General features: G+C 39.4%; 3 protein-coding genes across 9 annotated transcripts in view; 1 reads left to right on the forward strand and 2 right to left on the reverse strand.

The window, feature by feature from the left end:
• Nucleotides 1-203: 203 nt before the first annotated feature.
• zdhhc9 (zDHHC palmitoyltransferase 9) lies at nucleotides 204-15,155 on the forward strand. 2 transcript variants are annotated; one of them, XM_077732160.1, is made up of 10 exons: nucleotides 204-401; nucleotides 491-1,040; nucleotides 5,802-5,962; nucleotides 8,417-8,575; nucleotides 9,057-9,194; nucleotides 9,492-9,538; nucleotides 9,840-9,944; nucleotides 11,944-12,047; nucleotides 12,182-12,296; nucleotides 12,543-15,155. In XM_077732160.1, exons 2-10 carry the CDS (start codon nucleotides 877-879, stop codon nucleotides 12,726-12,728), a joined length of 1,179 nt encoding a protein of 392 aa, XP_077588286.1. In that variant the 5' UTR covers nucleotides 204-401; nucleotides 491-876; the 3' UTR covers nucleotides 12,729-15,155. The 2 variants fall into 2 exon arrangements, with proteins under 2 accessions (XP_077588286.1, XP_077588285.1); XM_077732159.1 differs by having other exon boundaries at nucleotides 204-1,040.
• sash3 (SAM and SH3 domain containing 3) lies at nucleotides 13,751-19,134 on the reverse strand. 2 transcript variants are annotated; one of them, XM_077732162.1, is made up of 8 exons: nucleotides 18,900-19,134; nucleotides 18,083-18,166; nucleotides 17,263-17,388; nucleotides 16,679-16,814; nucleotides 16,449-16,606; nucleotides 16,140-16,352; nucleotides 15,798-15,942; nucleotides 13,751-15,626 (listed from the first exon to the last, which is right to left on the reverse strand). In XM_077732162.1, the coding sequence occupies exons 1-8, from the start codon at nucleotides 18,960-18,962 to the stop codon at nucleotides 15,403-15,405; spliced, it is 1,149 nt and encodes a 382-aa protein (XP_077588288.1). In that variant the 5' UTR covers nucleotides 18,963-19,134; the 3' UTR covers nucleotides 13,751-15,402. The 2 variants fall into 2 exon arrangements, with proteins under 2 accessions (XP_077588288.1, XP_077588287.1); XM_077732161.1 differs by having other exon boundaries at nucleotides 18,083-18,178; nucleotides 18,900-19,123.
• Nucleotides 19,135-19,526: 392 nt separating this feature from the next.
• xpnpep2 (X-prolyl aminopeptidase (aminopeptidase P) 2, membrane-bound) overlaps nucleotides 19,527-21,806 on the reverse strand; it is a 70,312-nt gene continuing 68,032 nt past the window's right edge. For 3 of the 5 annotated variants that reach the window (XM_077732156.1, XM_077732157.1, XM_077732154.1), the window contains 8 exons: nucleotides 21,633-21,704; nucleotides 21,501-21,561; nucleotides 21,337-21,406; nucleotides 21,105-21,209; nucleotides 20,867-20,926; nucleotides 20,449-20,525; nucleotides 20,272-20,361; nucleotides 19,527-20,098 (listed from right to left, as the gene is read on the reverse strand). In XM_077732156.1, coding sequence (XP_077588282.1) covers nucleotides 19,901-20,098; nucleotides 20,272-20,361; nucleotides 20,449-20,525; nucleotides 20,867-20,926; nucleotides 21,105-21,209; nucleotides 21,337-21,406; nucleotides 21,501-21,561; nucleotides 21,633-21,704 — 733 coding nt within the window. In that variant the 3' untranslated portion in view covers nucleotides 19,527-19,900. Of the gene's footprint in view, nucleotides 20,099-20,271; nucleotides 20,362-20,448; nucleotides 20,526-20,866; nucleotides 20,927-21,104; nucleotides 21,210-21,336; nucleotides 21,407-21,500; nucleotides 21,562-21,632; nucleotides 21,705-21,806 lie in introns of those variants that run through there. The other 2 variants (XM_077732155.1, XR_013328537.1) reach the window with 2 other exon arrangements.

Raw genomic sequence — 21,806 nt, forward strand, 5'->3', positions numbered from 1 at the left:
TCTATAATATTGTATTCATATAGACAATATTTGTGTCAGGGATCTCAATAAATCAAATTAGATATACATATACTTTACATTGCCACTAAGAGGGGATGTGAATTGTGATCTGTGTGTGTTTGTGCCCTACGATTGACTTGCGTCGAGTTTGGGGTGGAGCGTCAAGTTGGCACGTTCTCCCTGTGCGTGGGTTTTCTCCGGGTACGCTGCACCTTGTGTATGCTGCTTGTTCTGCCCCTTTAAGCATAGACGGCTGAATCTAGGCGTGTTTCCTGCTGCCATTGACTCAAACAGTGATTCTGGCATCCTGCGGGTGGAGAGAAAGAGAACGAAGCAGCTTTCAATTTCACAACGCTTCCACATAGCAACATTTTTAGTCTTGAATGCTATATTTTTAAAAGGTAAAAAGGTGATCGCCCATTTCTGATTGAAGCTGTATGTGTTGTTGTTTTTTTTAAATATTTTTATTTATTTATTTATCAATGGGAAGGCGTTGCCTGCTCAAGCGTGGATTTGTCTACCAGGCGGTTCAAGGTTCGCTCCTCCACGGTTGGATTTATTATTTTTCTTATTATTTACTGGGGGGCATTTGCAGTGAGGGGTCGTCAATGAACGTCTAATTCCATCCAAAAAAGGGCGTGAGGGAGGCTCGCTTGTTCTTCCTGTCGTCGTGGGAATGAACTGCCGCAGAAAAGGAGCGCAAAGTGGAAATCCACACCACCGATGACAATGTGACTGCGATCCACTACGTTCCTTCTTTCTTTTTTTCCATGCGAAAAGATGCAGAAATGTGTCACGTTGCTCACTGAGTAACCTCCAAGAGGATCGCTTTATTTTTTTGAACGTCGCTCAAGGCTCGATCGTCAACAAGGCGTCATGTCGGCGGTGATGATAAGCAAGAAGGTGCGGAAATGGGAGAAGCTGCCGGGCAAGAATACTTTCTGTTGCGATGGCCGAGTGATGATGGCCAGGCAGAAGGGAGTCTTTTACCTGACTCTCTTCCTCATCATTGGGACCTGCGCCCTCTTCTTTGCCTTTGAGTAAGTCATTTTCATTTTTCTTAAGCACCCCTGATCCCTCATTGTCTGCATAATTTCCCAACATTAGCCAGCATAGGGGTGGGGACCTTCCAATGCCAGCTATTACGATGTAAGGCCACGATAACGATTATTTAACAATGTGATAATACAATGATTTTATACACGGGACATAAAATCAATCTATGATATTCTATGATAAAACTATTAAGAGTTTTTTTTTTTATTGGGTTTGAATGTGTTCCATTCATGTTTAAGGGGATTGGGCAAATGAATATTAAGATGATGAGTTACCATTGATAGTGTCAAATTTTAAAAAATAAATCAAAGTGTCAAATTTTGGACGAATGGAAAATCCGGTGTGACATCTTTTTATATGATAAATTGATTCTTAGAGGGAGCATATTGATACTTATTGGGATATATCACTATAAAACATCATTGTTATTCTGATTGGGGGGAAGGAAGTGAATGAACAAGTGTTGCCATATTGTCAGATGATGTGAGCCTTGTATTTTTTGCCAATTGTATCCTATCATATTGAAAGGTACCCAGAGATGCCCAAGCCTAATAGTACTGCTGAATGTTTACGTTTTTCTAATCCAGCAACACCAGTAGTTAATGTCATTTTCTGGACATCTGGAATTTTTGGGGGTCATATCTCTTTAAAGACCAAATCTATTTACTCTCTCACTCAAACAAGCAAATGTTTTTTATATTTACATTTATATTTAGCCTGTCTGAAAACAAAAAAATCAACAATTGGGTGAAATCCAATACATTTATTTCTGTCTTATCAAAATAAACTATTTAAAATGTTCTCTTCAAGTAGTTTTTTGAGATGATGATAATGCTGCCCATTCAAGACTCTGCAAAGGCTAAAAATGGCCGGCGAGTTCTTTGCCTGCTGTGTTCATATTTCAGCCCAGCATAATTATATCTGATTGAGGATTAGATATTAAGGCTGAGACCGGGGTGGGTCTCATTTTAGAAGTTTTCATCATAACAGTGCTTGCATAGACCTTTTATTGAAGCCACTTGAGGTCTCTCGTGTTGGTTTTTGTATTGTTCTTTGTGAAAAAAAAGGTGATGAACTCCCAGACAATTCATTCTGGCAAAATAAAATCAGCATGTTGTGTTGCAAAGTCGAGCTGGGCCAAGGACAGTGGAACAGAGCAGACAGTGTCCTCCTGACTGGCTTCGGTCCAAACTCAGGGGAGCCGAAGACTGGCTTTTGTTAGCAGCTGTGGGACCCCACTTCCAAAAAGGGAATCTCGCTTTAGTTAGTGTTAAATTGTGGAAACGCTCCAAGTACACAAGTAGGATTGGGCTATTTGCAATGGATAAACAAAGCCTAAAAAGGTGTGTCCATGTTGTTTGTTTGCTTACTTGCTGGCTTGAATTGATTTTCTTGCAAATCTACCAGGCTTAAAATGTTGCTTTTATAGCCTCTGGCATTATGTTTGTTATTTTCGGGAGAGGATTTCTGCTCTCACATTCCAGGAACCGGAAGACCTACGACTGAGGTAAAATGGAGTTCATAGTTGAAATCTTGCAAAATCAATTGACCCCAACTCTGTCATTTTAATGAAAAATTGTACCCAAAAAAGACATACCATCAATTTTGGACTATTAGCCACACCCTTTTTTCCCCCCTCAGCATTTACAGTCTATAGTAGGATTACCAAAAGTAGGATAAGGTATTGATGCTAAAATGTTGATTTATAGTGGATAGCAAAAGCATCAGTACTTTGTTATTTATTTGTTTGTGCATGACCATAAATGTGTTGTCATGCTGTAAATTCGAATTGATTGAAAGCTGATCATGACTCTTGATAGTAATGGAGGATATTTTTTGCATTCTCCTTGTAAATTCATTGGCACTGCATTGATGATGCGAGACGACCAATCTATTTGACATGGCGGCAGTTTGGCAGCAAATGAATGAACGCTCATTGGCTGCAGTCCCGGTTCAAATGAGTTGAGCAGAGATAACATCTTTCAAAGTCTTAATTTAGTTTGACGAATAACATTATTGGACGTGAAAGAATAACATATAATGATAACTTTTGATTTTTCATTCATGGGGTATTAAAAAATGCCATGGTGTATCTATTTTTTTTAAAGATACTTTGGCGCATATTCAAGGATGTGCACAGGGCGTGTTTTGTTGTGCAAAGAAGACGAAGAAGAGGAGGCTGCAGATCTCCTAAGAAATGAGACACCAGAGCCTCCCTTAGCTAGCAGCCCCACCCTGTCTGCCGGCTGGTCAATAAGAAAGCAGCTAATTCATCGATAACATGATTTATTCCCTCCATTGCTCCGTTTAGTTTACACGCATCTACGTCATTTGTCGCAAATCTCCTCCTTCCTTCCTCAGCTATCATTTATATTCTTTTCGTCAGATTTTTTTCATTGTTTTTTCCCCACCAATCATTTCATACTGTATGAATGTGGATCAAATACATATTGAAATATCCACACTAAATGGCTCACTTAATCAACACCCACCAAAAAACTGTACTTCTTTATACATATAAATATGGTTTATAGTCTGAAAATACCAGGTTTGTAGTGAAAAAAAATACAAAAGGGGGTGGGTGACACTATAGTCCACAATTCCTGTAATTTACTATTATTCTTCATTTACTTTGTGTTGTGGACACTTTGTATTATGTAACCACTGTAATCCTAGATTTAATCCTAGAAAAACCCCCATCATCCTGGTTTGCTTTTTTTTTATGGCTCTGAGATAGTATTTAAATGTTGCATAATGCAACAAGAAGGATTTAAACATGGGGAGCAGATTGTATCTTCCCTAGCTTCCGAATTCAAGCTTTCATATATACTTTAGATGAGATTTTCAAAGACTTTTGAAGGATACTCACACGAGAAATGAGCTTCCATTTCCAAGTTGACGTCATCAGCTTGTCGCTACTTTAACACCTGAGCCCACACAAAGTCTTGGCAGTATCTGAAGAAAAACATTATTATCTTTCCATTGGTCTAACACACAATGCAGGTATTGTTTTTCTGCATTTTTTAAATAGTTTCAAAAAGATACATTATTTTGGTTCCTTTCGTTTCCAGTAATATCATTTTAAAACAATACATTATTTTTTGGGGCGGAGTATATCAATAACCTATTGGGATACAAATACATATTAACACCTTTATAGCTTGTTGTATTTATTATATTTTTTAATTAACATTATTAGAAGTTAGTGAAGAACAGACAAAGGTTGTCAGAAGTCTCAGATGATGCGAGTTTAAAAAAAAAAAACTATTTTTTTGAGATACTATTTGCCAAGATGCATGTTTTTTTTCTTCTTTATTTGAGGCAATGCCCTAGAAAAGAAGCATGTATTGTAGTCAAAAGGTACAAATGTTGTTGTTTTTTACACTAGTGAAGTATTAATAAAGGTTGATGAGTCACTTTCGTATGAAAATGGCTTTTAAATCAAAGTCACATCTATCTTGCCTTGGGAAGTAACTTTTTTTTGTTCGCAAAGAGAAGAACTATGTGGATAAAAGTGCTTAGTAGACACGCCCGAGCCAGAATCAGATAAGAATACGTCAGTATAGAACACGTGCGTCACGTATCTGTTATGGCTTTTAATGACAGCAATATGTACAGTTGTGTCCATTTAGTACCAAAAAGGGCAGTGTCACCTTCATTTCTTAGACTATAACATGCAACTTTTTTCTTCCACTAATGGCCCAGTGCATCTTATATATGGATTTTTAAAGTCTTAGGAGTGGTCTGGCATCACAAAATTAATTGAATTCAACCTTGCACGTGGAAATATCTCACGGCAGGAGATATCAGGTATTGATTTGGCGCCAAAGACGTGGACTATCGCTCGAAATGTGCCTTAATAAATTGGTAAGGTGCATCTCAAGTTTCACAAGAGGCCATAGCAAAATGAGGGAGGAAAAGGGGGGGCGCACTTGTGATCCGATCAATAAGCCTTAGCGATGAAATCACGCTCCCTCAAGTATCGAGCGGGCGATGAAGTTTGGGTTTTTTCCACTCATTTGTGAGTGATGATCTCACAGCGCCACTGTAGTGGCATCATCGAGTGATTCTGGGCTGCCCAGGAAGCGCACTCACGTCCAGGCAGGAAGCCTGATGGGAATCGATGATAGTGCCTGACTCCAATGGTGAACGGGTCCACTCCCAAGATTAGACTTCATCAACGGCATTTGGACGCTCGGCCTGGAGAAAATGACTTGCAATGTGTTTGAATTCTGCTCCCCCTTTCCCATTGTGGCAAAATAGTGATGATCAGACCAGTTTTACAGGTCATTTTGGTCACTTGGATTTTGCTGACACCTTTTTACTTAAACCCTTTTTGTTGTTTACTGTTTACTTCTATTAATGGAGATATATTGCAGGACTGATTGCATTAATAGTTGTCTATTTTAACACTGAAAGTTAGTTTTAAAAAAAAAACCTGCATTCAAGGCAAAAGTGATAAGCAGCCCTGGAACATTGTGTTGATTCATTGATGTTTCACAACACAATTTGTCCGGTCTTAGCCAGTTGATTTATGCTGATGTGTCTCTAGTCCACCAGATTGTGAGGGCAGCGTCTCATGATGTTATTTATTCCCGGGCCAGACTTTATGCTGTGCAGTTTACGACCTCGTGTTCGAAACATCGGTTGGCGATATGCACGGTTCTGTGATATCACACATTTTTACAAGCCATATTTATGAATGAAAAGGTCTAACGTACCATTGATAATCTTTTCTTCCGTAGATGTCCGTACCTGGCTGTCCACTTATCCGCCACCATTCCAGTTTTCGCCGCCGTGCTCTTCATATTCGTCATTGCCATGCTACTGAGGACTAGCTTCAGCGACCCGGGGGTCCTTCCTCGAGCGCTCCCTGAGGAGGCCCGCTTTATCGAGATGGAGATTGGTGAGTCTTGTTCAATTGTTAATGTTTGAAAAAACTGAAAAAAATATTAAAAAATTAAAAGGTTTGATTTAAAAAAGGGGAAAATCAGGAAATTTAATATACATCTATACTCTTCATTTTAATTTGATCCTAAAACAGAAAATCGGCACTCATGATTTACTTTCCCGGGCCACACAAAATGATCCGGCGGGCCAGATTTGGCCCCCGGACCGCCACTTTGACACCTGTGCTGTAAACTGAAATGGATTAATGGCATTTTCTTTCCACCTTTTGCATGCCAATGCTGTAAATATTTATCACTTCTCCATATTTGTCGACGTGGGTACAATCCCATTACATCTACTCGTTTCATTATTCAAAACAATAACGACAAATGGCCCTTAAATAAACTCTCATCTCCATCTCTCTCAGCAATTCCATATTTCTCGCTCCCTGGGCTTTCTTTTGTAGATCCGATTTTTGTTTTTTATGATGGGATAAATAGAGCAGGGTGCAGTATTCTGCAGTAGACCTGATTGGATTCCCCCCCACCCTCGCACGTATGTGAGGCTGCTCAGTCTTTGTCTGTGTAAAAGATTCACGGCGGCCTTGGGCGGCCATCTCGCTCGGCAAAAGCGCTCCCGGGTGGAGACTCGTGACGGAGGATGGCCGTTAAAGGCACGGCTGAGCCACTTGCTCCCGTGAAGCGGGACAGCTGGCAGCCAACGCTTCCTTCCCATCAACACCGTGACTCATTGGGCTCACCGCATGACCGACCTAAAGAGAAAAAGAACAACAAGACGGTGTCATTATTTTCCTAAGCCAGCCTGCGTTTCAGCCATTTTAAATAATGAGTAGGACATTATTATGATGGCAGCAGAGTAGCAATTTAAGTAAATCAACCCTGTCTTATATAATATTCACCAAATTACCAATAATATCCAACATTTTCAATAATGGGAACTAGAAATACAGCTACATTTAATAAATGGAAATGTTCCCAATGTAAAATTGCTATAATAATTTATTAACAGTCATCAATTGCTGCCAATTAATTAATAAGGAAAATGCTAAGGTCTCTTCTATTACAATCAAGGACTGAAAAATGAAATGTACCCCCACCAGTGGCTGTGGGGGGGGGGGGGGGAACTAATTATCAATGCTTTAGCAATCCAATATCATATCTGAATACATTCCAGTTTATAATTAATACAACCATACTCCACTAAAGCCATGTCCAAACTGTGGTGCAGGTTTTTTTCCCCTAGTGGGCCACGTCTGGCCCTCAGGCCACACTTTTGACAACACCGGATGACACTTTTAAAAAAACCTGCACCCATTGTGAACCTTGATGAGGTGATCAGGCCGTAAAAATCTAAATATAAGACACGCTAGACTAGTATATATTATGCAGGAGGTTTCAAATAGAGGGCAAAAAGTAGCACCTTATAGTCTGAAAATCGGTATGTTTTTTTTTTATTATAGTAAAAAATCTAATAGACCATTAATATAAAGGGGCAGCACTCTATCTGTGTAAAATCCCTAATGGAACGTCTAATTAATGTCATGCTTTCTTACTATTTATACTCCTACCTATTCAAAATATCAGTTGCAGACAGGATGATTAATTTGTCTAATAGTCCGCCAATGCAAATGACAGGAAGATGGCTCTTCAGTCACCTAAGACCTTTAGTTGACAGACCATATTACCGCATATTTCTTCACTTCCCCTGCACATTACTCTCAGTAATATAAAATATCCTTCACACATTGAAATTGGACATTGTAAAGACCAAATCAGGAATTCATAGTTGCTTGTAGCCATGCTGTTAGAGCTGCTGGTAAATCTGCAGCCCCGGTGCTTTATCCGCATGATAGCGCACGGCCCCCCAAGGGGGAAGGCAAAATATAGGGTGTAGGAGTAGGATGCTGTCGGAATATGCAATGCAGCTTGCACATTTTAACCGTATTGCCTGGCCTCAAGGGAGTGGCACATCGCCTATTGAATCACTTAACGTATTCTCTACTGGATTGTCCTCAGTGTTAATACTATTACGAGTGCATCCTATGTACTTGTATACTACAACACGGTTTCATAATCAAGATTAATTGTGAGAGTAAAAAGGCTCTTGACGGGGAGGTTGCCAGAGATGAACAATATAGGACAAATAATACCTATAGGCAACAATATTGGAGTAATACTCTGATTCTAATTGTTTAAATGAACACAAATGGAAAGATAATATACAATAAAACATTAAAAAGAAGCTTATAGCTATGGATCCTGCTCATTTTTGTTTTGTTTCTGCTGTATTTAACTTTGAAGTAATAAGTAGCAATTTAGGGCTACTATATTATTGTTTTAAATGCAAGTCGGGCTGTTATTAAAGAACTAAATGTATATCAAGATGATATGAATGTTGATCACTCATCTGTCTGATTTGAGCATGCTGAATAATCCATCCGCTTCTACAGAGGCCGCCAATGGCAACGTTCCTAGCGGGCAGCGACCGCCGCCGCGAATCCGCAACGTGGAGATCAACAACCAGATTGTCAAGCTCAAGTACTGCTACACGTGCAAGATCTTCCGGCCGCCGCGGGCCTCCCACTGCAGCATCTGCGACAACTGCGTTGGTGAGCATTAGCTGATTTAATTCATTTTTTCAAATCACGACTTGCAAGTCAACGTTTTTGATTAAACTATGGCGAAAAATAGCCAGCGTTGATTTCAGCACCCCCGCTACTTTCATAACGACGACTTCAATTTCTACCTACATAACCTTAACATTTATTTAAAACAACATTGCGCCTTAGTTTATTTTTGTCTAAAAACCATCATAGTCATCATAACATGACACCTGTCATGAATGTATTAAGTTATATAAATTCTGTTTTACTTGGCATGCAGCTCTTTTAACGACAGAAGAGTGAAAAGGAAATGGACCCTAAATTTAGAATGCCGGTTTACAGGAAGCAATTCACAAGGCCATCTTTGAAAGAATCCCCGGTTTGGGTGTATTTTTAACCATAGTATTCTTTTGATTGCCTAAAAACAAACCCCCTTTTGATACTGCATTATTTTAACCAAAGTTTTGATGTGTCTCCCCTCCTTTAGACCGTTTTGATCACCACTGCCCCTGGGTGGGCAACTGCGTGGGTAAAAGGAACTACCGCTACTTCTACATGTTCACCCTCTCCCTCTCGCTGCTCACCATCTACATCTTCACGTTTGACATCGTCCACGTGGTCATGCGTGAGTATCTCGGAGAAGGAGGAGTAAGAGTGAAAAGGAATGTGACGAGACGGGAAGGGCCCGTTTTAACAGACAAAAACATGAGGCTGTGACCTAAATAAGGCAGGCCCCCAGGCATGACACGGTCTGCATGGGACAGATTTTTTGCACTTACTACATCCTTAACTATGTCTGGATATAGTAAATGCTAGATGAGTGCAATTTTTGCTTGGAATTTCTGCAGTTTCTGTTGGGTTAAGCGTTCATTTCTTTCTAATGCAATCAATGTATAATTTGTGCATTGCGTTATGTTTGCAGGTTCAGTGGATGATGGATTTTTGAGCACTTTGAAGGAAACGCCTGGAACATATCCTTTGGGAAACACAAATTTCAACTATATTAGCCACAAAATGGCTATAGGATTATTGTTACGCAATAGTAAATTTTGGCCGAGATTTTGTCAGTATGTTTTTGTCGATGTGACAATGTGATCAGAAATTGGGCCCATTTTTTTTATCGTTGAGGAGTCAATGATCAATTTTGAATTGATTTCAACTTAATATGTTGATTTTAATAGTTGCATTTACATAAAAGTTGAGCTAGACTTAAAGTCTTTTTGTCCTTGGAGCTAATTCTTTTTGTAGTTTCCTTGACTCTTAAGTTTTCACTGTGCTGGAGGTGCTGGTGTGTTTCTTCACGCTGTGGTCGGTGGTCGGCCTGACCGGCTTCCATACTTACCTGATCTCGCTCAACCAGACCACCAATGAGGATGTAAGTTTCAAAAACCACTGGCCAACCGTTTTTGCCTGTCAGCAGTCCAATCCAGTCAAACCAGCCTTGACTACACATTTGCAGTGACAATGAACTTTACTCCTTTGTTTGCATATCACACTCCTCAAACACACACACACACACACACACACACACACACACACATGTCCTTATTTTTTCATAACTTCATCTGTTTAATGCCAATTTTGTGTGCAGTTTGAAATTTATGTTGCAATCTAGTTGACAGAGCCAATGAATTTGTTCTTTCTTTTTTGTGCCTTTGTTTAAAATTAGGTTTAAAGCCTAGATACAGTGTGTGTTTATGTGTGTGTGTGTGTGTGTGTGTGTGTGTGTGTGTGTGTGTGTGTGTGTGTTTGACTGGAAGCATAAACAGCGACAGGGCATAAACGGCCATTTTTAAAGAAGCACTGGGCTAGTTGCTATGACAACCCTCACAAGTGTAGCATAAAGGTTTGGCCAGGAGAAGCTTGTTAAACATTAATCAGAAAAAATATTACAAATAATAAAGTATATGTTAACATCCATTTTTATCTACATTAAATAGCCTACTTTGTTTAGCAAACTCATTTTGGGAGAGTTGAAATAGTCAATCTCCCTTCCTCGTAATTGTTAATAAAGCAATAAAGTGAGCTTTTAACAAGTGTTTTTTTCGAAGATGTTTTAAGGGTCATTTGCGCCAGCTAAGCATGGAGACCATGAATGTCTTTACGAGAGAGATGATAGCAACGGCGTGGCCGGCTCGTGTGATCAATCGGCCGAAAAAAGCACTTGGAAATCTAAAAACAGCCTTGAACAAGAGGCCAGACGTGATTTGACAATATAAACATCAGTGATAAAAGCCACTTTGCGTCTTCTCGAAGCACAACTACGCTCAGAGGACAACCGAACACAGTCGTCTGCCGGACAGCATTAAGCAAAAGCATACGAGGTGAAAATTCGGGCCTGTATCGATTGATTGAGAGAGCCTGAGACCAACAATCAATACGGGAAAGCGTCTTATCTGTGTTTATATATTATTGATACGCTGCAGTATGCAAGAAAATATTGGAATATTATGGATTCCTGAGTTGCTGCTCTTCCAATAAAGTAAGAAAAAATAGTAGTATACATATTTACTTTAGGATATTTAGCAATATGTATGTGTTTTGTTTCTTGGCGATTATATTTGATATTATTAGAAAACATTTACTGTAATTTTGCATTATAAGGGGCCACCAAACTATAAAATGGACACATTTTAGAATACAGTATTTTTTCCATAGATAATCTGCACTGGAATATATGTTATACATCCCCCCTAGTCTCTGGTTTAATGATTAATTTATACTTTTCCACTTTTCCTTACTGGCGCCGGCTTTCCATTTTTAATCAGTAACAATGTCAAGTCATTTGCAAGGTGTTGTAAAAATGACTGCCAACCTATTATCCATATTTTCTGGGTATGGGACATCTGCCAAAATATTACTGTGGTGCTTGTGGATTAGTAAGACAATGTAACACTGCGTATGTAAAGATATACGTAGATTTTTGGACTATAAGACGCACCTGAGAATTGGCAGCATCCAAATTCATGCCTAAAAATGACCCAAAATTACTCCATACTATTTGATGGAGTACATGAAAAGCGTTGTGGCATTAATGCAGGAGTCATTAAATCCTTGACAGGATCCTTTTTAGTAGGTCAAAGCCAAGCCTCTGGAAAAAAAAAAACATCTAAAAATAGAGCTCCGCTTTTGAATAAGGTATAAGCCCGGGGCAAATGTTTTGGGGAGGGGGCGGGGGTCTAACTTGAGGAGTCAGTCACAGAGTGAATGCTTATGGTTGAAAAATTGCATATTTTACACTTAAATACGCTTGAGATGTGGTGTGTAAATTGACTGTCTGCTTAAAATAACTCCACACACAGCGAGTAATGTCTAAATGACTGAAATAAAAGAGAACATTATATTTGATTTTTGTTTTTTGTGCATTCTGACAGATTAAAGGATCTTGGTCGGGAAAGAACCGAGTGCAGAATCCTTACAGTCACAAGAACATCTTTAAAAATTGCTGTGAGGTTCTCTGTGGGCCCACCTACCCAAGGTAAGGCCACTTAACCCTACCCGCTAGTCACAGAATATTTTTTGGAGAAAGGTTTTCACTGCACCTTTCTTTTTTTATAACAGCAAAAGATAATTTTCTCGTCATGTTATGAAGATACCTGTGTTGTTTTCCAGTGTTTTGGACAGAAGAGGCCTGATGAATGATGATTTGAGCATTTTGTCATCGTCTGCTGCACAGTCCGCCGCCTCTTTATCCTTCAACAACAGCAAGTCAGCTCAAGCAATCACTGTGAGGAGAACACACCACCCACCTTATATCAGATCTAAATTATCTGCGAATAATGAAAATACTATTAAATTTAGTCCGCATTAGACTCTTAAATTTAGCCTACATGTTATTACACTTCTCATCTTTAACACTGCTGAGATATAAAGTGTTTCCAAATGCAACTGTTTTTGGAAAATACTCAATCGGCCAATTGACTAATCCCTTTGAATGAACTTAGTGTTGATTTGGAAAATGTTGCTCCCTCAGAAAACCACGGCGCCGTTGATCCCCAACGAGCAAGCAGCTGCCGACGCCAAGCCAAGCGTCGGCGCCTCGACAGAGAACACCCTCTCCCCGCCCGACGACCAGCGTCCTCCGTCTTCCTCCACCCCGCCGTTGGCTTCCCCGGAGACTGACGCCGAGTCTTCCGTCGCCAAGGACAGGAAGCGCTGACCGCGTGACCCCCCCGACCCCCTTTGCCAGTCCCGTCCACTCAGGAACACTCACAATAACTGGCTCCCGGGTGACCGGGTTCTCTCCCTCCCTTCCCCGATTGACTAGTTCTTCTTCGGGGATAGGTGTGAACCCACGTAACGTCAGCGTCTTCCCGTCTCCCCGATACTCAGCTCGACACATCTGGCCCTGAGAAGATAAAATGCATGACGAACCAACGGGAGGCAATGGCCCTATTAGACGTCTATTCCGAATCTTGTGTTAAATTTCAATGTGAGCGGCCAATATACTCGGCAAAGACATTGTTGCTTGTCTATACACGTGTAAAGCCTCAATCCGCGCTTTCTCCCCCCTTTTACCGTCGCGCACACATTACATGCTCTATGCAAATCAACAATATCGGAGGAGTGTTTTTTTTCTGTATAGTTGGCGTAATCGAACGGCGGGCAAGTTGAACGTTTATCTTGGATTTTGTCAACTGCTGCATTTAGTGTTGCTACTAGTAGTGTTGCACCGATACCATTTTTTAACCCCCCGATACTTTAGCGTTTTTTTGTGTGTGCAAGAATTGACGTTATTATCTCTTCATACTAAATTACAACATACTTGGATGAATGTAAAGTAATTGCTTTCAACTCATTGGCTGCCATTGACATTCATTTAATTTGGGAGGTTGGTAGCGAACCAATGTTAATGGTTTCGCCCACTTTTCTTTTGTAGTACTTGTTAGTATCTGTGCAACACTAGTTACTAGCAATGAAAAGGCCTGTCTTTTTTTTCCTTCCCTTTTTATATAGTACGTAGTTGTTCAAGGGGTGTATAGTATTCCGTGACACTCGCTTCACACACATGAAATAACTTCACCATTTGTGTGTCTGAGTGAGTTTTAATATTCTTCGACCCTCGTAGCAACTGTGCCTTAAAAATGGACGCAACCGTTGTTGTTTGCAAATAGAGACGCCCCAGACAGTGTTAAAATAAAATAAATAGAGGAACAAAAAACATCTTCCCCATTCAAAAGGTTTAGGAAAGTGTTTTAAATGACTTTATTTACTCTGTTGCCATGAATAATATTGAAATATAGATTGAAAAACCAATGCAGAGTAGTTAAATGAAGTCATCAGTTTAGCCTTCAGTGTTTACAACAGGGATGTGACAATTGGTCATCCATATGATTAAGCCAATAATTTCAAAAATATGCTGTAAAAATGATGTCACTTTGTAATGAAGGAAGCAAAACAAAATGTAACAATTGCCAATCATTTGGACAGGTAGCAAAGTTGCAATATAGCTTTAAAAGAAAGTTTTATCATAGAGTATCGCAGATTGATTTCCTGACCTGTGTTTCAATATTTGTCGCCATATGATAAAAATATTGTGAGGCTTGTATCGCAAATTGTATCTGGAGGTATCCCGAGGTTCCCACCCTTACTGTACAGTTCCATTGTCAAAGTTAACAGAAAGAAAGCTAAATAATAGCGGCATTCTCTCAAGCTGGTATAAAAAATGGTAATATTCCAACCCGAGTCCCAACTGAACGTTACTTAGAAGTAAAAAACAATAGCAAGCAAAGCCATTGTTGATTTGTACATACAGTATAGTATTTACAAGTGGATTTACCTGAAAGAGGCTAAAGCTTTTTGAATTCAATTATTATTATTTTTTGCTTAAAAACAAAGTACCACACTAAAACCCGTCCAATCTACAGCTACACTCTAAAAAAATAAGGTGACTCAGATTTCTACCTTTTCATATGCATCTTCAAGTGGAGTTTGTCCTCACCATCTTTACTGCAGGAGGAAAAAAAAGGCGATGGTTAAAAGAAATATGTTGCAAAAGTCATTTTTGGTGTTTTAAAATGCCCGTAGCCAGTTTGTGATTGTGCACTGTCGTGTTGTATGCGAGAAAGAACAAGTGTTTATTAACTATAGATGCGTAGAAGCGATGGCTATCAGATGCTGCCATATATGCGGTCAAAGGTGACTAGTATTGATGTAGTATTACTATTAGAATGATTCATTTTGAAATGACTAATTGGCAAAGGAATTCATCATTTGGGAAATTTGTTCATCACATAAGAAAGAGGACTGATATTGTAAACTTTGGTTCAACCCTAAATATTTGTTTTTGCCATATAATGGAAAGGAACAGTTTTGGAAATGGGTGAATGTACAGTATGACACTGATATTTATAACAGTATCCAATCAGATTATTTCCTTCCAAGGGAGGAGGGGATTTTTTTTTTGAATCAGATCCGAATGCTCTGATATACAATATACGTGTAGTACATCATGTATAGAAATACAGTACTCTTTATGTTCACTTTGTTTGGTCTTAGCACTGTGATTTCATGTATTTTATTCAAGTTACTCCACTTTTTTCATGATCAACGTCTGGTAAATAAACCATATTGTCTTATTATTCTATTTCTTACATTTTTATCTGAAACTCCAAGAAACCAAAATCTGTCATTTGCATTAGCAATGGAAAAAAAAAAAAGGCAGAGCGTTGTCACGGTGGAAAGAATATAACGTAATAAACAGTAGGCTTTAGGTGTAAATATCCCTGCGGCTTATATGTTAGGAATAAATACTGTTGAGAGATTTGGTGGGTGTGGCTTATATTGTGCAGTGCTTTAGGTCCAACAATTACAGTACATAATTGATTCTCAACTCAAGTTTCTTGCACACTCAGTTCTTGAAGCTGTTGTTGGACGCTCTCCAAATTCTTCTCCTCTTGTTTTGTCTCCTTGCCAGTCTCTAGACTCTTATGGTCAAGATCCTCATTTGTTTGAACCTGGTCAGACCTTCTATCCGGGTGCTCTGAACTGTCAAAACAGCCCGAGTCCCTCGGCACCTTCTCTTCATCCTCCTCCTGCAGATTTGATTCAGCCTCAGCTGCAAATGTATGTAAACAATTGCCAAGTGAAAATAAATAATTGTCCACATAGAAAGGGTAACATTAACATTTACAGGATTTATTCTAACAGTATTGTACTGTGGTACAACTATAGTACTGAACTGAACTCTAGTTAGTACAAAGACATGAAGAAGAATGATAAAACTTACAGTCTCGGAGCAAATCGGCAGCACTCAAGATCTTGGCGCGCTGATCTGGGTCAGTGATGTTCAGTTCATTAAGGTGAGATTCCCTTAAACCTGTGAATTCTTCCAGATTCTGGAATCCATGCATGGACAGCAACGAAGTCAATTCCTGGATTGGGTGCAAGAAGAAATTATAAGTATTTAAATGTTCATCTATAAAGTATACTTGCAATCCTGTACACACTGTATACAAAAAAAAAGCAATCAAAGAAGTCAACCTATAGTTAGGAACAGCTACCTCAAGCTTAATATGTAATGATTATCTAGCATAGATTGTAGCAAAGCCAGAATAAAAAGTCATCGAACCGGCAGACCGATGACGTCCAGCAGGTCCTCCAGGGTGGCAACTTTGGACTTGCTTCTGTTGGTCTTGCTGTCACAACGTGTGCGCCTGACCGGTGGGCTCTCGTCGGGTAGGAGGTTGACGTAGATGAACTTAAAGGAGCCCACCTTGTTGTTGAGCTTCCCCGTCCATGTTCCCACGGGAGGCTTCTCGATGATTTGGATGATATCTCCTTTCTAGGAGAGGGAGGTTACATCCTCTCTAAGCAACTCATTATCCCTCAAACGTAGACCAATCCTAACCTTAGCCTGAATCTAAACCAACCCACTCACCTGGAGTTTCAGAGACTCAATATCGTAAGGACTGGGTATGAAGTCAGTGTGCACTACAGCTCGGCCGCAGAAAGGCCCAGTAAACGCCACCGCGTTCTCGTCAAACCTCCCGCTGTCCCGCTGACAGCACCCGCTGTCCAGGCTCTGTCTATCGCAGTCTAAAGAGGAAACACACCCATTTAGACAATGTTGTGTGCGGTCCAGGAGAGGGAATGATGGCAAAGTCTTACTGGCAGAAAATGGGCCAGTGACAGGACTACACGCAGCCTCTTCGGAACTTGTGGAGCATGTTGATGTTCTCTCACGTCCCCATTTGGGGCACCCGGAGAAGGAGAACATGTCTTCACTGTATTCCCCCTGAAGCATCTGATAAAGTCTGATATCAGCTTTATATACAGTTTCATCTCTAATGTTTTTCTATAGTGGAATTGATATGCGCTAAACATCCAATTCATTTTGACTGGGAGGCGAATGAACGTTCCAAATGAATGGAACACCATCAATGCCAGCCAAAGACCAAACACTATACTACAGTAATCCCTCGAATATCGCGGATAATGTAGAGCGCGATAATCGAAAAACCACAAAATAGAATCACGCCTAATATTACTATAGAAGATAGTACCAAGTATCACACTATTCTAGTGGAAAGTTTTGCTGGCGACCTTTTGGTTTACTAAAGAGTGACATCCTTTTAAAATAATTGATTCATTTGTGGGAGGGCATATGCACAATCTATTGGGAGACAAAAGTATCACAATATATCTCCATTCCAAGATATTGTCACATTTCTAGAGAGTGGGAAATAAGTTACCTGATCCTCTGCCAGAGCATTCTGCACCATCTTGGAGGTCTTGCGGGTCATTGTGTGGGAGATGACATTGCGCCATTTTTTGCCCAGTTTGCTGCTGCTTTTCTTGTCGTCCTTAACACCTTCAAACTGAGTAGACAAACATCAAATTGATTCGATTTTAAAATAGCTTCTGCAGGAGTAATTAAGGTGAACAAAACAACAACCAAATAATGTTCAATATTCTAAACGTCGTTCTCCATTGCTCAGTGACTTATTTGAAGCTGCAGCAAATGTTACGGTACATGATTTTTATCAAGAAAAGACAAGTGAAACGTCTGCGGGGTACTTATCACACATTGTCACGGCTCTTTGCTTGACTGCCTCGCGCCATGCAAAGAACATCCTGTTTGCATTTGATGCTCAAAAGCGCTTTAGTGCAAGCACAGCGGTAAAGAAACCTCATTGTAATTTTGGAGGTGTTTGGAACCAGGAAGTTTTGCACATCTGCAATAATCATAATTGATCTTGGCTTGTGATGAAACTTCACTGGAGGGGGCACCCGCAAAAGTACTCTTTGTCGAATGGAAATAATTAAAATACTAAATAATTAATAAATAAATATATATTTGTTTATTTTTAACCTCTTCAGGGCACTCAAGAAAATATTGAAGTGGCATTAATGACAGTAAATGTCCACTTAGTTTCAGGCAATGAAAAATTCCAATCAAAGTGAATTGGAGGACTAATGTCGTCATTGGCATCAAATGAGTTGACGAAACAAAACAAAACAAAAAATAAACTACTTCAAAACAGACTTTTGATTGACAGACGCCCGACTCACTGTGAAGTCCAGGACAAACTCCTTGTCCGGTGAGACGGGTGAAGATACTTTGGCCTTCATGAAGTCCTTAAAGCTGCTTGATCGCTGTAAAGTAAGCTAAAAATACTACATAAATGTACATTTTTTTAGACTGATTTCCTCAATTGTGAATTGAACATTTTTCTGTTGCCATATTGTGAGCCTTCTATCACAAATCATATTATAACAAACATAAATCCCTACCATTAGTCTGTATGTATTTATAATATTCTGTGTCAAACTGTCAGATTCTTAATGTAAGTGGCAAATAAGAGCAACTGCTTGAATTTACAGTCATCACAACAAAGAGTTACCACATATGATTCTATGAAATACATGAATTTACATGTGTATATGTAAAACATTGTTGTTTTGCAGAAGCCGCATACGGCCCGCAACATGTTTCCTCTCCCCTGACGAGAATAGAGGAACTGCATTTAGTTTCTCATAAGTTAACACATTTAAGGTTTAAGACCGTGCGGGGGTGTGCACGCTCTGGTTAGAGGAGTTTAGCAAAAAGTTTCTATATATTAAAAATATATCTTTTTTTTAATTAAAATTTGGCACTAGATGTGTAATCCATTTTGACTTATTTATAAATTTCACATATAAAAACAATCATTTTTAAAAAACGATAAGTTCATCATTGTTAATATTTAAGTTATATTTATTCACTAAAAAGAGTGAAATGTTAAAGGTCTTAATGATCAACCTGTCAAAGGATTATACCTGTGCATTGTAATGGATTTGTCAATCAAGAAATAAAAAGCAAAGAAAATCATTTGAAATCTTTGCTCACCTTCTTCTTCTGCACCTGCTCCTTCTCCTTCTCCGAGGCATTGGAAGGCTTACGCCTTAACATTTTGTCTTTGCTGTTTTGCAAGCGACTTGGAAGAAAGCAATAAAAGTTGCTTCAAAGTTTCCTGTCTTGGTCTGCGGGTCGAGATGCAAAAAGTGATGAGACAAGAGACAAGAGCAGTGCACTCTGCTGCTGCTGAAACAAGAGCAAAAAAAAAAAAAAAACTGTGAGAGGAAATCACATGACCACACGGCAAACCAACTTGAGCGGACGACACAGCGAAAAAAAAACCTAGTTGTTATTTTTTTTTCTAACACTTATATACAAACCTTTCATTTTCTGACCTTTCATTTCAATAATTCTTCCACAGAGTGGACATCATGAGGCTTATTCTTACCACATATTTTCCATCAGCGGAATATGAATCACTCAAGTTTTTTTCAGCTGTTGCTCATGTGTACTCTTTGCTTTTTTTTTCTAAAGCTTTTTTTTTAAATTCTTTCTCAGCACATTTTTTGACAAAAAAACTAATCTGGATGAGAACTCTACAGTCCTGCTGTGGTAGAACAATATGTCTGAATTTACTATTGGACTAATGAGGGTTCTTTCCCCTTAATTCTATAAATAAAGTGTTTATCCTTTAAATCAGAGTTGGTAGTAAAAGCTAAGAGGGAAGTTGAACACAGTCAGGTGTAGCTTGTTATTTTTGTATACTAGCCAACCACAAGAAATGAATGAGGATGCCCTATTTTGCTTTCCTCTCACACAATGGCAATTTGCTACCACAAAAAATAACATCTAGATATTCATGTTGTATTTAAAAAAAAAATGTACGCAACATATGAAGATGGGCATAAATTTACTTCCCACACGACTACAAATCAAATACGTCTACTTACAGAAAAGGTTAACTGACAAATAGCATCACAACTATACAAATGATTATGTTAACCCTGGGAAAAAGATGTCACTGATATCCATTCTGTGCTGGACAGTAATGTTTAGAGTGCAAAACTGTACAGCGTAACAAAAATGGCAAGTGTGAGAGAAGAAGGGCTGACAGATGAAGAGGATCTGGAGTCCACGAAAGGTTCCGTGTGTTTTAGCATCCAAATCTTCTCCTCTTGGAGACCCTGACGGTCCAGCTCGGGACCCATCAACTTCCGAATGGTCTCATAGTATTTATTCAACCACTGGAGCTGGGAAAAAAGAGAATAAATTGTTCTCTAAACCTCAAGCTGGCTAAAAATCAAATGTGGCATTCCACAAGGATGCTTACTAGAACCACTTTAATGATGGAAATAATCAGACATTTTTGGGAATGTTGCGAAATCCGGATGATGAGAATCAGTTAAATCCATAATTATGATACCTGGACTGGGCTGAGAAGAGAGGTGTCAATCAACTTTCTGTCGTAGGGAACCATGGACACAGTGTCAAATGTCAAGTAGTTATGGCCATACTGTAGGAGGAGGACAGAATCAATAACCACATTCTGCTTTTCAATAATAAATGACTGACCAATCCATAATGCTCGGGTTGTCTCTACCTTTGTTTGGGAGGGCACAACCACTGCAATGTCTTCAATGCGGATCCCAAAGTCGCTTTCTTTGTAATAACCAGGTTCTGATGACAAAATATGGTTTTTATCTCATGTCCATTTTTCTTTTCAGACTATACCGTCAGTTTATAGTCCAGTGTTTCTTATATGAAGATTTTTTTTGCAAGCCAGTGCACTATATGACCCCAATTGGGTTGTTAAAAGTATTAAAGTATCAGTATGTGTAGATGGATAAGATATTGGATGGCCAAGACTGTTGTTGCTTATGGCCACAGACCACCAGAAATGAGTTTCGGTGGGGTAAATTTGATACTAATAGAGGATATTTATGACATTTTCTAATGAACTCATTGTCTGGCATTGGTGGATTTCGACCTGAAGTGTTAAATGTTCTAAAAGGTCTCACCTATTGAGGTAAACATGCCTTCTCGAAAGGGAATGTTGTTGCTCTGAAACCCAACAGGCCCTGGACAAAAAAAAAATGTTTTGTATTTTTTAATGAATGAGCTCCATAAACACTACGGAAAATGAATTAATGATTGAAAAGCAAGAATATAATCTAAGTTGTTACTTTGAATGAAAAAAATGGATGAGTACTATTCTAAAGTACTAAAAGTGAGGGTAGGGAAAAAGAGTCAGCGTACACTCGTGAACTCCGAAATAATTCCCGACCCCGTGTCCAGTGCCGTGGCCGTAGTTAAGACCCACTTCCCACAATGCCCTACGTCCCAGCATCTCCATGTTGACACCTGGGGGGGGATGGAGCAGCACATTATAAAGTCAAAACCGGCTGCTGCAAAGACGGCACGGCAGTCCAACATCACCACCTGCTGGTTTTCCTCCACCGTTTTGGAGTTCTCAATCAACATTCCTCACCTTTGGTCCCCGAAGGAAAGATTGTTCGAGATATTTCAATATTTCCAATGAGCACTCTGGTGAAGGCCTCCTGTTTAAGGACACAGAAAAGGTGGTGTTAATGAATGGTGGCTTGACAGAATTTCAATTCCTGCATCTCATTGACTGCTTGATGTAAATGTTACCTTTTGCAAAGCGGTGGGGGTCCCCCAGTGGACGGTCCTTGTGATGTCCGTGGTTCCATCTCTGACAAGTGATGGCCACAATGAGTGATGTGTGTACACGTGTGTGTGTGTGTGCACGTATTTGTTACTCACAGATACTGACCACCAGAATCCACCAAATACATCTCATCAACTGTCAGCTTCCTGTTGGTTTCTGCTGTTGGGCTAAAAAAAACATGAAAAATGCAGTAACGTGATAAATCAACAACTAATCAGCCCATATAACACAATGTAATTTCCCAAGTACAGAATGAATAAAGTAATCTA

The sequence above is a fragment of the Stigmatopora nigra genome, chromosome 14, assembly GCF_051989575.1.
Source record: "Stigmatopora nigra isolate UIUO_SnigA chromosome 14, RoL_Snig_1.1, whole genome shotgun sequence".
NCBI lineage: Eukaryota > Metazoa > Chordata > Actinopteri > Syngnathiformes > Syngnathidae > Stigmatopora > Stigmatopora nigra.

Bases quoted from the DNA above. Each gene is read 5' to 3' on its own strand.
- zdhhc9 (XM_077732159.1), top strand. From the start codon at position 877: ATGTCGGCGGTGATGATAAGCAAGAAGGTGCGGAAATGGGAGAAGCTG. The intron at 1,041-5,801 runs GTAAGTCATTTT...TTTCTTCCGTAG, and splicing joins GCCCTCTTCTTTGCCTTTGA to ATGTCCGTACCTGGCTGTCC. The intron at 8,576-9,056 runs GTGAGCATTAGC...CCCCTCCTTTAG, and splicing joins CATCTGCGACAACTGCGTTG to ACCGTTTTGATCACCACTGC.
- sash3 (XM_077732161.1), bottom strand. From the start codon at position 18,962: ATGTTAAGGCGTAAGCCTTCCAATGCCTCGGAGAAGGAGAAGGAGCAG. The intron at 18,179-18,899 runs GTGAGCAAAGAT...TAGTATTTTTAG, and splicing joins AGCAGGTGCAGAAGAAGAAG to CTTACTTTACAGCGATCAAG. The intron at 15,627-15,797 runs GTAAGTTTTATC...ATACATTTGCAG, and splicing joins TGCCGATTTGCTCCGAGACT to CTGAGGCTGAATCAAATCTG.